At 37.2% G+C, this 14,106-nt stretch overlaps 1 protein-coding gene across 1 annotated transcript; it reads right to left on the bottom strand.

Moving 5' to 3' along the window:
* Positions 1 to 4,872: 4,872 nt before the first annotated feature.
* Positions 4,873 to 7,488, bottom strand: LOC128653333 (bombinins BLP-7/H-BO-like). The gene is made up of 2 exons (XM_053706552.1): positions 7,429 to 7,488; positions 4,873 to 5,555 (listed from the first exon to the last, which is right to left on the bottom strand). Exons 1-2 carry the CDS (start codon positions 7,485 to 7,487, stop codon positions 5,240 to 5,242), a joined length of 375 nt encoding a protein of 124 aa, XP_053562527.1. The 5' UTR covers position 7,488; the 3' UTR covers positions 4,873 to 5,239.
* Positions 7,489 to 14,106: the final 6,618 nt, after the last annotated feature.

Genomic DNA, 14,106 nt, shown 5'->3' with positions numbered 1-14,106 from the left:
ATTATTATAATTATTATTAAATTAGAGGTTGGCTTTATACTTATTACCCGGTGTACAGTGGGTAGTTCTAGTATGATGGCCAGGTTAGGGAAAAAAATTCTGGGGAGATAGTCATTGTTGAAAGGAGTTTCTAATTATACATGAAAACTGTTTGTTGACAGAAAGTTCCCTTATCATAAGAATCTGGGCCTCCGATCCGATATGCAGCGTCGCCGCAAAAAGCCGGCGATGCCAAATTTTGCGCTGGTTTGGTATCACATATACGGCGTAACCTAGAAGTTACGCTCGTATATTTCTGCCTTTGGCCGTAGTTTTTTGGACCATAGACAGGTATACCAAACCAGCGCAGTTTGGTATCGAATATACAGCGTAAGGACTTACGTGGCGAAAATGGAGAAATCTTACTCCATTTTCACCTCACCACAAAATGCAGCCGTAGTAAGCCTTGCGCTGTCTATTGGAGTCCCGTAACTCCCTAAACTAGCTGCTAAATAAAACCTAACACCTAAGGCATGCGCAATGTCTATCTACCTGTCAACTGCGATCCCCCGTCGCAATCCCTAATAAAAGTATTTAACCCCTAAAACCGCCGCTCCCCGGACCCCGCCTCCACCTACATTAAAAGTATAACCCCCTAATGTGATCCCCCTACACCGTTCCAGCTACATTACATACCCCCTAATATGAGCTCCTACCCCGCCGCCAGCTATATTAAACTACCCCCTAATGTGAGCCCCTTACACCGCCGCCAGCTATATTAAATGTATTAACACCTAATTTAATCCCCCTACCCCGCCGCCAGCTATATTAAATTAATTAACCCCTAACTAATCCCCCTATACCGCCGCCAGCTATATTAAATACATTAACCCCTAATACTAATACCCCTATACCGCCGCCAGCTATATTAAAATACATTAACCCCTAATCTAATCCCCCTACACCGCTTCCAGCTATGTTAACTATATTAACCCTAATTATATTAGGGTTAATATAGTTAATATAGTTATTATATTATATATATTAACCATATTAACCCTAATTATATTAGGGGTTAATATAGTTAATATAGTTATTATATTATATATATTAACTATATTAACCTTAATTATATTAGGGTTAATATAGTTAATATAGTTATTATATTATATATATTAAGTATAATAACCCTATCTAACTCTAACATCCCTAACTAAATTCTTTTTAAAATAAATATAATTAATATTAATATTATTAATTAAAATATTCCTATTTAAATCTAAATACTTACCCTATAAAATAAACCCTAAGATAGCTACAATGTAATTAATAATTACATTGTAGCTATTTTAGGGTTTATATTTATTTTACAGGTAACTTGGTATTTATTTTAACTAGGTACAATAGCTATTAAATAGTTAATAACTATTTAATAGCTACCTAGTTAAATATAATTACCAATTTACTTGTAAAATAAATCCTAACCTAAGTTACAAATACACCTACACTATCAATAAATTAAATAAACTACAAATATCTAAACTAAAATACAATTAAATAAACTAAACTAAATTACAAAAAATAAAAAAGATTACAAGATTTTTAAGCTAATACACCTATTCTAAGCGCCCTAATAAAATAATAAAGCCCCCCAAAAATAAAAAAAATTCCCTACCCTATTCTAAATTTAAAAGTTAACAGCTCTATTACCTTGCCAGCCCTTAAAAGGGCCTTTTGCGGGGCATGCCCCAAAGAAATCAGCTCTTTTGCCTGTAAAAAAAAAATACAATACCACCCCCCAACATTACAACCCACTACCCACATACCCCTACTCATAACCCAAACCCCCCTTAAATAAACCTAACACTACCCCCCTGAAGATCTCCCTACTTTGTCTTCACCCAGCCGGGCAGAACTCTTTACCCGATTCGGGCGATGGTCTTCAATCAAGCAGCAGAGAAGAAGTCTTCCATCCGGCGATGTCTTCAATCAAGCGGCAGAGAAGAAGTCTTCCATCCGGGCGATGTCTTCAATCAAGCGGCAAAGAAGAGGTCCTCCATCGGGGCAAAGTTTTCTTCCAAGCGGCATCTTCAATCTTCTTCTTCGCTCCTCTGACGCGGAACATCCATCCGGCACGACAACTTGCCGACGAATGAGGTTCCTTTAAATGACATCATCCAAGATGGCGTCCTGTCGAATTCCGATTGGCTGATAGGATTCTATCAGCCAATTGGAATTAAGGTAGAAAAATCTGATTGGCTGATTCAATCAGCCAATCAGATTCAATTTTCAATCCGATTGGCTGAACCAATCAGCCAATCGGATTGAAATTTAATCTGATTGGCTGATTCAATCAGCCAATCAGATTTTTCTACCTTAATTCCGATTGGCTGATAGAATCCTATCAGCCAATCGGAATTCGACGGACGCCATCTTGGATGACGTCACTTAAAGGAACCTCATTCATCGGGAAGTCGTCATCCCGGATGGATGTTCCGCGTCGGAGGAGCGAAGAAAGAAGATTGAACATGCCGCTTGGAAGAAAACTTCACCCCGATGGAGGACCTCTTCTTTGCCGCTTAATTGAAGACATTTCCCGGATGGAAGACTTCTTCTCTGCCGCTTGATTGAAGACATCGCCGGATGGAAGACTTCTTCTTTGCCGCTTGGATGAAGACATTGCCGGATGGAAGACTTCTTCTCTGCCGCTTGATTGAAGACATCGCCCGGATCGGATGAAGAGTTCTGCCCGGCTGGGTGAAGACAAGGTAGGGAGATCTTCAGGGGGGTAGTGTTAGGTTTATTTAAGGGGGGTTTGGGTTCGAGTAGGGGTATGTGGGTTGTAATGTTGGGGGGGTGGTATTGTGTTTTTTTTTGCAGGCAAAAGAGCTGATTTCTTTGGGGCATGCCCCGCAAAAGGCCCTTTTAAGGGCTGGTAAGGTAATAGAGCTGTTAACTTTTTAAATTTAGAATAGGGTAAGGATTTTTTTTATTTTGGGGGGCTTTATTATTTTATTAGGGGGCTTAGAATAGGTGTAATTAGCTTAAAAATCTTGTAATCTTTTTTTATTTTTTGTAATTTTTTTTTTTTTTTGTAATTAGTTTAGTTTATTTAATTGTATTTTAGTTTAGATATTTGTAGTTTATTTAATGTATTGATAGTGTAGGTGTATTTGTAACGTAGGTTAGGATTTATTTTACAGGTAAAATTGGTAATTATTTTAACTAGGTAGCTATTAAATAGTTATTACTATTTAATAGCTATTGTACCTAGTTAAAATAAATACCAAGTTACCTGTAAAATAAATATAAACCCTAAAATAGCTACAATGTAATTATTAATTACATTGTAGCTATTTTAGGGTTTATTTTATAGGTAAGTATTTAGATTTAAATAGGAATATTTTAATTAATAATATTAATATTAATTAGATTAATTTTAATAAGAATTTAGTTAGGGATGTTAGAGTTAGATAGGGTTATTATACTTAATATATATAATATAATAACGATATTAACTATATTAACCCTAATATAATTAGGGTTAATATAGTTAATATATATAATATAATAACTATATTAACCCTAATATAATTAGGGTTAATATAGTTAATATAGCTGGCGGCGGTATAGGGGGATTAGATTAGGGGTTAATAATTTTAATATAGCTGGCGGCTTTGTAGGGGAATTAAATTAGGTTTAATAATTTTAATATAGCTGGCGGCGGGGTAGGGGGATTAGATTAGGGGTTAATAATTTTAATATAGCTGGCGGCGGTGTAAGGGGCTCACATTAGGGGTAGTTAATGTAGGTGGCGGCGGGGTAGGAGCTCACATTAGGAGGTAGTTAATGTAGGTGGCGGTGGGGTAGGAGTTCACATTAGGGGGTAGTTAATGTAGGTGGCGGCGGGGTAGCAGCTCACATTAGGGGGTAATATAGATAATGTAGGTGGCGGCGGGGCCCGGAAGCGGTGGTTTAGGGGTTAATAACTTTATTAGGTGGCGGCGGGGTCCGGGAGCGGTGGTTTAGAGGTCAATAACTTTATTAGGTGGCGGCGGGGTCCGGGAGCGGCGGTTTAGGGGTTAATAACTTTATTAGGTGGCGGCGGGGGTCCGGGAGCCGGCGGTTTAGGGGTTAATAACTTTATTAGGTGGCGGCAGGGTCCGGGGAGCGGCGGTTTTAGGGTTAATAACTTATTAGGTGGCGGCAGGGTCCGGGAGCGGCAGTTTAGTGGTTAATAACTTTATTAGGTGGCGGCGGCGCCCGGGTGTGGCGGTTTAGGGGTTAATACATTTTTTATTGTTAGGATAGTGAGGGGGGATAGCGGATAGAGGGTTAGACGTGTCGGGCTATGTTTGGGAGGCGTGTTAGACAGTACGGGTGATTTTATAACTTAGTCAGGTTTTGTAGGCGCTGGCAGTTTCGAAAGTGCCGTAAGTCACTGGCGACTCCAGAAATTTGTACTTACGCAGATTTCTGGACATCGCTGGTTTATCCGACTTACGGCACTTTAGCCTCTGAGGGCGCCGTATATGTGATAGCTCGAGTTGCGGATCTATATCGGATCGTGCCCCAGATCCACTAATTTTATGTAGGCCTGAGCTGTTTCTGTGTAACTGAAGCTTATTCAATATGCTAATTTTCTTATGATAGTGGAAAGAGTCCCTTGTTATGCCAAATAAGACTGTAAAATAAGAAATTAAATTGATACAATAACTGCATAAAAGCATAAGCATAAGTCTTGCTTATTTTTGTTTGATTATTTTGGCTTATCCAATAATAAAATCAAATACAATTCTTTATATAATTTAAATATAATGTTTATATAATTGTGTTCAAGATTTTTTTTAATGTGCATAAGAAAATAGGGTGAATGAAAATAAATAAATATAATTTGTTTCTTATTGTTTAATTAACTGTTATTCCAGGAATCAAATACAACACGTTGGGTCAAACACAAAAATATTATATAATTATTATCTACAAATATTTCCATAGGCTTTCATTTTTACTTTTGTAGAAAAATCATTCGATAAATTTTACTACATAAATGTGATCAAAAACCAGGATCAGCCACCATTTTAATGATAATTTCAAATGATAAAACAGTTTTTGCTCATATGATTTTTATTTAATAGCAGAGTAGAGAACATGCAGTTTGTTTAAATAGCTTTTTGTGCTTTATTTATGCTTTATTATATGTTATCTGATTGGCATAATTTTACAAATATTCATGAAAGCAAAATTTTACTAGCTATAATTATCCAAGTAAACCACCAAGCAAACCTAAAAAGCGTTTCATCCTCTGATTGAAGCCTCTGGTTTCCTTTTCAGAAGCTTCCTCTGGATGATCCAAGGAATCTAGATCACGCACTGCGGCTTCCAGTCTTTTCATCATTTCATGATCTTCAGCTGTTCTCTTCCCATTCGCAAAATGCTCAGCCAATCCTTTAGCCAAGCCTTTTAAAGCTACTTTACCAACATTTAGGAGGGTTCCTCCTATACCTCTGATTTCCCTCAGTGATTCTTCATCTAAAACATCCCTCTGACTCAGAGACTGTTCATCATTCTTTACACTAAAAATAAATAAATCAGATTGGTTATCTAATTTTATGACTTTAACATTTTAAGATTAAACTACTTATTGTTTTTTTGTAAATATATTTTATTTTCTGCAAGCAGAGCTCATCGTAATTAGGACAGGTGGTCACATCTGGCACTCTGAGGGCGTTTGCTTGGTCTGTAGTACCACTGAGCAAATAGCAGACATCAGTAATTGCTTATCAAAAAAGCAGTTCAGTTCTTTAAATTGGGTATTTAGGCGTGCGTATTTGTACCAAATTAGTTTAAGTTTATAACAACTAATTCTCTCTCTCATTATTACTATTTAGTTTCTTGTGTTCAAGAGCAAACACAGCTGGAAGATTTTTTTTTTTTTATGTGGACGGGTTAGCTTACTTTTACAAATTGAAAGTAAAAAGTTAGCGCATGAGAGAAACCTAATATGCACTAACCAACTGCACTAAACCCTAATGTAGTTATGAATATTTTACTTCCAATGTTTTTCATATAGAAGAAAGGGTTCTTTTTATTCTTAAATATTTATTAATATATATCTAATTATTTTTTCATAAAATATCTATCATCTATCTATGTGTATCTATATATCTATATCTGTCTATCTATCTATATATAAGTATATACAATTAGATATATACAGATAGACATATGAATATATATTTAAAAATACAAAGTACATTGTCTACTCTTTGAAGAACATTGGAATGTAAAATGTTTACAGTAAATAAAAGTGAAACACATTGTAAAATATCAAAATTGATTAAAAATTATTTTTAAAGTTTTAAGGCATAGGAGAGAAATGGGCTCCAATGATATGTGTACACACATGTATTTATGTGTTTATATGTCTATATATGTCTGTAAATACATATTTATATATATATATATTTATATATATTTATTTATTTATATAAGTGTTTTTATCTTTATGTTAAAGGGACACTGAACACAATTTTTTTCTTTTATGATTCAGATAGAGCATGCAATTTTAAGCAACTTTCTAATTTACTCCTGTTATCAAATTGTCTTCATTCTCTTGGTATCTTTATTTGATATTCAAAAATGTAAGTTTAGATACCGGCCCATTTTTGGTGAACAACCTGGGTTGTTCTTGCTGATTGGTGGATAAATGTATCCACCAATGAACAAGTGCTTTCCATGGTACTGAACCAAACAAACAGCTTAGATGCCTTCTTTTTCAAATAAAGATAGCAAGAGAATGAAGAAAAATGATAATAGGAGTAAAATAGAAAGTTGCTTAAAATTGCATGCTCTATCTGAATCATGAAAGAAAAAAATTGGTTTCAGTTTCCCTTTAAAGTCCTTTGCATGCCTTATTTTTTCTAACACCTTATAACTTTTTAATTATTTTAATTTCATAGTGTTATGAGTGTAAATGTACTTTTAAATGTAATATTGATGTGTTTTGGGCAAATTTTAGACAAGGATAACTTAATTCTGTAAATTCATAAAACAATTTATATCAAACTTCTGATTTAAAACAAGATGAGAACAGTTTTGTAATGTGCTTTATTCTGTTTTAAAATATGGAAATAAAATGTATCTTTCAGTTTATCACCCTTGTTCAAATTACCTTTATTTCTTCTTCCTTTTAATATCTTACACAATTGTCTGTGCTCTCATATAATGTAATGTGTATATGTACTGAAGGGAAAATGGAAGCAGAAAACACTTTACTGCAACCAATGTTTTGAAAGCTTTATGTCACAAAATTATTACCACAGATGGAAATATGACCATTGCATTTTTATAAACTCTTTAGAATATTTAGTAATTTCTCTGAAATAAAATATTTAAATCTAAAAAACATGAGTTTTGATAGTTCTTTCCTTGTTTATTTATATTTACCTTCGTGCATATGTAGATGCTATTAAAAAGGACACTGCAACTATGTACTTAAAATTCATCTTTACCTGTTAAAAGTAAAGAAAAAAAGAACAATTAGGACCACATCAAATTGTTACCAAATATATTGATTTAAATCTTATTAAAGAAACATTATAAAAAGATACATTACAGTAATATTAAACTAACATGATTCAGATAGAGCATATGCAATTCTAAACAGCTTTCCATTTTACTGCTTTTGCTTTGTTCACTTGGTATCCATTGTTGAAAAGCATATCTAAGTATACTCAGGACTGGAGCTAGCTGCCGATTGGTTGCTGCACAAATATGGCTGTTGTCATTGGCTTACCGATGTGTTCAACTAGTTCCCAGTAGTGCATTGTTACCCCTTCAATAAAGGATACCAATAAAATAAAGCAACATTTATATTAGAAGTAAATTGCAAAGATGTTTAAAAATGCATGCACATGAAATTAGGGGTTTCATGTCCCTTTAATTAAATAGTGTAAGGTTTATTTTTGGATTACTTACAACCAGACAGAACAGAGACATTAAAAATGAAATGATAATATGCTTAACTATGTGTAGATTATACAATTCCATAGAACATGTCAGTATTAATTTATAGATAAAGATATTGTTCTGTCATGTACAACTACAAGATTACTAATATCCCTTATTGCTAATTATTTTCATGATTACACCACAAAGCCTTATAATGTTTAGTATTCAGTGTAATGTTATAAATAAGCATCTGATTAATTGTTATTAATATTGTGTTGTTTCTTTACTCTGGTGCCATAAAAAAGTGAGTTACCAGTATTAAAAATCTATACTAAATTTAAAATAAAGGTCACTCTCATAAGAAGTATAAATAAAGTTGTTACAAATATATAAGTATAAGATATAACATTTGCTTACCAGGATCTCAGGATATTGTTATAGGTTATCAGATATCTTGATGTGATGGTCTCTTAGGTGTGAGGGATTTACACCTTATATACAGTATCTGTGTCTAATTAGTAATATATATTCAAATTATCCTGAACACATTTTCTAATAATTTTGTAAATTAATATTTGTGTTAAATGATTTCAGCAAAGTCATTCACTTTATAAAAGCAAAAAATAGCATCACCTTAATTAAAGTCAAACATTACAGTTTCATATTTTAATTAATATAACATGATGTAACAACTATGATTTGTTTTATATATTTGTATTGCAAAGAGTGTATGATTAGTTAGCTTGTGTTTGTTCATATGTGTTTCAGTGTGTGTCTTTAACTGTGTGTTTATTAAAGACAGAAAAACTGATCTATAGATAGACAGACAGATAGATAATTAGAAAGATAGATATATAGATAGATGAAAGATAGATAGATTAGATAGATGATCATTGCATTAATCAACTTTAGTAGAACAAAGTCCTTTACATTAAAATCTGACATATAAAGAATAAAATATTGATTTATAAGTGTTTTAAAATGAATTTCTTGAATATGATTCTTGTTATAATACATACTTCCTAATATCAATCTTTTTATTTTTCATTATTTTGCCTTAAATAAAATATTGAACAATCCTTCTAATCATGGAGATTCTCTACATAGAATATATATACACACCCAAAATGACATAACATATTAGGGATCTGAATCAATTATTGTGCTAATGCATTAGGTAAATTGAAATTTGAATCAGTTGGTAGTGGTTTTAGAGATTAGATAAGCAGTAGTGGTTAGTGTTAAGTGGAACTTCTAATGCAAAATGGCATACTCAAATTTGTAAGAACATGTCATTTTTATGTTACTGACAATAGACTACTTTGGTCTAGATTACAAGTGAAGTGTAAAAAATATTAGAACTATTAAGCGATAACACTTCACAATTTAAATCAATAGTGCTTCTATTTTGTTATCCTACTACAAAATGAAACTAAAAGATTATTGCTCAAGCAGAAGCCTGAGGTACGCTGAAATCTGTAGGTCAAATAGTTCGGCTGTGATATGTCCCTTTCTCCATAAACTTCTATGGGGCATAATACATAAGTAGGATGACCATATTGCAGCTTTACGCTGAGATCTGTAGGTCAAATATTACGGCTGTGATATGTCCCTTTCTCCATGAACTTCGATGGGGCGTAATACATAAGTAGAATGACCATATTGAAGCTTTACACTGAGATATGTAGGTCAAATAGTACAGCTGTGATATGTCCCTTTCTCCATAAACTTCTATGGGGCATAATACATAAGTAGGATGACCATATTGCAGCTTTACGCTGAAATCTGTAGGTCAAATAGTACGGCTGTGATATGTCCCTTTCTCCATAAACTTCTATGGGGCGTAATACATAAGTAGGATGACCATATTGCAGCTTTACGCTGAAATCTGTATGTCAAATAGTACGGCTGTGATATGTCCCTTTCTCCATAAACTTCTATGGGGCGTAATACATAAGTAGGATGAACATATTGCAGCTTTACGCTGAGATCTGTAGGTCAAATAGTACGGCTGTGATATGTCCCTTTCTCCATAAACTTCTATGGGGCGTAATACATAAGTAGGATGACCATATTGCAGCTTTACGCTGAGATCTGTAGGTCAAATAGTACGGCTGTGATATGTCCCTTTCTCCATAAACTTCTATGGGGTGTAATACATAAGTAGGATGACCATATTGCAGCTTTACGCTGAGATCAGTAGGTCAAATAGTACGGCTGTGATATGTCCCTTTCTAAATAAACTTTTATGGGGCGTAATACATAAGTAGGATGACTATATTGCAGCTTTACGCTGAGATCTGTAAGTCAAATAGTACGGCTGTGATATGTCCCTTTCTCCATAAACTTCTATGGGACGTAATACATATGTAGGGTGACCATATTGCAGCTTTAAAAAGGACAACATATGAAAAATATATATGTCAGGGCTGTTTAAATATATGTTTTGAATAACGTTTCATTGTAAGAACCCTGACATATATATTTTTCATATGTGTCCCTTTTTAAAGTAGCAATATGGCCACCCCATACATAACCCTTTTTTGACTTTCTCTTTACATAGTAACCTGAAGATGTGTTAGGCCAAGTGCACTAAAGCGAATGCGCCTGAAGAAATAATTGAAATATATATATATATATATATATTATATATATATATATATATATATATATATATATATATATAGGCTGAAGAGAGCACTCACCGTGAAAAAAGTGGTTTATTTCAACATAGTAAACGTTATCAGGGAATAACCCCGTCATCAGACAAGTGAAAAACAACAATCATTAATGCACGTACCAAAAGGTACTATTTATGCAGCAGGCAGCCTCCATACCACCGACTCCCACAAGTGCACGCCAACCTGAAACCGGAAGTGGTCATGAGTGACGCCATCACGTCAGCCCCGGCGGCGCGCAAGGCAACTGCTGAGGGCAAAGTAAACAAACATGGTTGCTATGGTAATATCAAGTGATACAAATGGATAAAAACAGTTACATTTGTGTATGTAAATATTACATACTATGTGTCTCTTATTAGTGAATGAAAGCAAGGTCTACTGCCATATAGCAACTTGTGTGAATATTAAAAATGTACATAAAGAGCAGGAGTCCACTGGGAGGGTGGGGGGAGAAAACAAGAGACCCTAGTTGTATTTGAAACACCATATAAAGAATGAAAGAAGTGTTCAGAGAAAGAAATAGAGATAATATAGTCAGAGGAAGAGAGGATCTTAACTATTATAAAGCTGCAGATAATTTAGCTACGAAGTCCTACTATTGGGCATAATTATGTATTAACTAATAGGAACCTATCAATCACAGCCAAAAGATCTAGATAGAAATAAACCACCTCCTACAGGGTAGCTATTCCTTTATTTGGAGGGGAAAATTTTATAAATGCTATATTCAAGAAAAAGAGAGTAGGAGAAAAAAAGAGAGTTTGAGAAAAAAAAGAGGCTAAAGAATGAAAGATAAAAGAAAGAAAGCTAGATGGGTAAGAAGGCTGGGGAGAAATTAGATATGTATAATAAGACACTTTTTGGTATTGTAAACTGTTAATCTTATTATATAAAGCAATGATGTCAGTCCAGATGGGTATTCAACCCATTGGGGATCAAGGTACCCAGTTCTTAGGTTCACTTTGCCTCTCGTTGCAGGAGTATTTTTCCCCTATCACCACCTCTGGTCAGAGGTGGGACATGATCTATTAGGGTATATCTTAGGTCCTTTACTGAATGTCCCTGTTTTCCATGGAAAGACCACCGATTACCTCCGCACCAGAATGGCCAACCATAGGTCCTCAATCAGGACGGCCATAGACAGGGGACATACGGACCAGCCAGTGGCACAGCATTTTCTACAACATGGACATTCAGTAAAAAAATAATAAAATACTCCTGCAATGAGAGGCAAAGTGGACCTCTCTCTCCCTCTCTTTCTCTTTCCCCCTCTCTCTCTCTCTCTCTCTCTCTCTCTTTCTCTTTCTTCCTCTTTTGTTCTCTCTATTTTCTGTCTCTCTCTCCTTTTTTCTCTTTCCCTTTTTTTCCTCTTTCTCTCTCTTTTGCTTTCACTCTCTCTCGTTCTCTCTCTCTCTTTTTTTCTCTCTCTTTCCCTCTCTCTCTTTCTCGCTTCACACACATACTCCTCTCACAAGCACACTTCTCTCTCTTACACTCCTCTCACACACAAGCACATTTCTCTTTCACACACACTCCTCTCACAAACAAACACACTTCTCTTTCTTACATACTCCTCTCACACACAAGCACCTCTCAATCTCTCTGTCTTTCTTTCTCTTTCTCTCTCTCTCTCTGTCTCTCTCTCTCTCTTTCTATGTATCTCTTTCTCTGTTTCTCTCTAGCTTTCTCTTTCTCTCTCTCTCTCTCTCTCTCTCTCTTTCTCTCCCTCTCTCTCTCTTTCTAGTACTCTCTTTCTCTTCCTCTCTTTTTCTCTCTCTCTCCCCCTCTCCCTCTCTATTTTTCTCTTTCTCTCTCTCTTTTTTCTCACTCTCCTTTTCTCTCTTGCTCTTTCTCTTTCTGTCAGAAACACACTCCTCTCACACAAACTCCTCTCACACACAAACACACTTATTTTACAGACACTCCTCTCACACACAAACACAATTCTTTCACACAAACTCCTCTCACACACTAACACACTTTTATGTGTACAACTACTGTATAAAGAAAAGCCCGTTTGAGTACAATGGAATAAGGGCACATTTACCCCTACTTACCATATGGAATGGATGGTTCCGCTGGAGGGGGTGGAGCATGATAGGAGGGGTTAAGTAACCCTCCCCTGCTTGCAGACGTCACAATCCATTTCAGGAGCAGCACAGCAGATGGTTTGAGACTTGGCCAGAAGGATGGAGAGCCTTTTGCAGGAGCTGCTTGTGGTTGCCAGGAGGAATGGGGAACAATGGATCCGGGAACGGCTACAAGGAGGTGCAGTACCAGAGGGAGTCCCAGTTGGCGGTGCGTCAGTAGGCCAGAGCGGTGTACGGCCGACTAGGAGGTCGAGGCCTCCAGAGTGGCTCAGTCCGAAGGGATACGGCAGCAGGCTGAGGAGTGGTGGTGGTGGGCATGGCAGCCAGACAGCGGTGATGGCAAGGTTGGATGCAGGGAGGAGTCGTTGGTCCGGAGCGATGGTGGAGGTGCGGTCGGTAACGGTGCCGGCCGATGATGTCATAGACGAGCGACGTCATGAGGATCCAGGCACAGGGTGCGGTAGGAGGAGGCCCGCCAGAGCCAGGAGGAGCGGCGGAGGGACCGGTAAGCAGCACTGAGCTATCGAATGCATGGGGGCCTATAACAGGGGCATAGGAGGATATAAAGGGGCAGGATGGCCCGACCGGAGCATGGATGCAGGGGATATTTGATCCAAGGGGTGAAGGAGGAGGCCGTACATAAGGCCTAGGGGGCAAAGGAGGACATATGGGGACAGGATGGTCTGACCGGAGCATGGCTGCAGGGGATATTTGATCCACAGGGTTCGGGGTAAAGGGGGAGGCCGTACATAAGGCCTAGGGGGCAATTTGAGGTGGTCGAGCTGGCAAAGGGAGGCCGTTAGGGAAGGCCTGGGGGTATTTTGGAGAGCGGTGGCGGGGCAGTGTGGGAGGCCGTATATAAGGCCTGGTATAAGCGATTGCCAAGTGGGTGATAGGGAGTATGGGCAGTCCGCTACTGAGGCCATTTGGGAGGCCATAGGAAATGGGGCCTTTGACTATGAGTGGGGATACAGGAAGGCCGGGATAAGGCTGATTGCACGGGGGAGTTGTGGGGGGGTAGGCAGTGAGCAAGGCCTCTAGATTATGGGATTATGCCAGGTGTGCAGGATGTGGTAGGCCGCAACACAAGCCTGGGCAGGTTTGGAGATGACAGGTTGGTAGGGAGGGACCGGGGCTTCAGGAGTTAACCCAGGATGGGGGTAGGAGGAGTGGGTGGGGTTGTCACAGTGGTTAGGGCCCCTGTATGGGGTGGAGGAGAGCTGGGATGGTACTCTTGGGTGTTCAAACAGACAATAAATAAATTATGATTATAACATAAGAAATAGGAGTCAGGTGTAGAAGGGGTATGTTGGGGGGGTGTATGTCAAGTAGCGGGGGTATCCAGTGGATGCGGGTACAGTGTGCGCCCCCCTGCCCCCCAGGGCACGGGGTGTATGGACCCA

This window comes from Bombina bombina, chromosome 3 (genome assembly GCF_027579735.1).
Source record: "Bombina bombina isolate aBomBom1 chromosome 3, aBomBom1.pri, whole genome shotgun sequence".
Lineage (NCBI taxonomy): Eukaryota > Metazoa > Chordata > Amphibia > Anura > Bombinatoridae > Bombina > Bombina bombina.
The sequence above is the reverse complement of the archived record's forward strand: the minus strand, read 5'-3'. Positions and strand labels throughout refer to the sequence as shown.

Coding starts and splice junctions, on each gene's coding strand:
- LOC128653333 (XM_053706552.1), bottom strand. CDS start 7,487: ATGAATTTTAAGTACATAGTTGCAGTGTCCTTTTTAATAGCATCTACA. Junction 5,556..7,428: donor GCATCTACATATGCACGAAG/GTAAATATAAAT, acceptor ATTTATTTTTAG/TGTAAAGAATGATGAACAGT.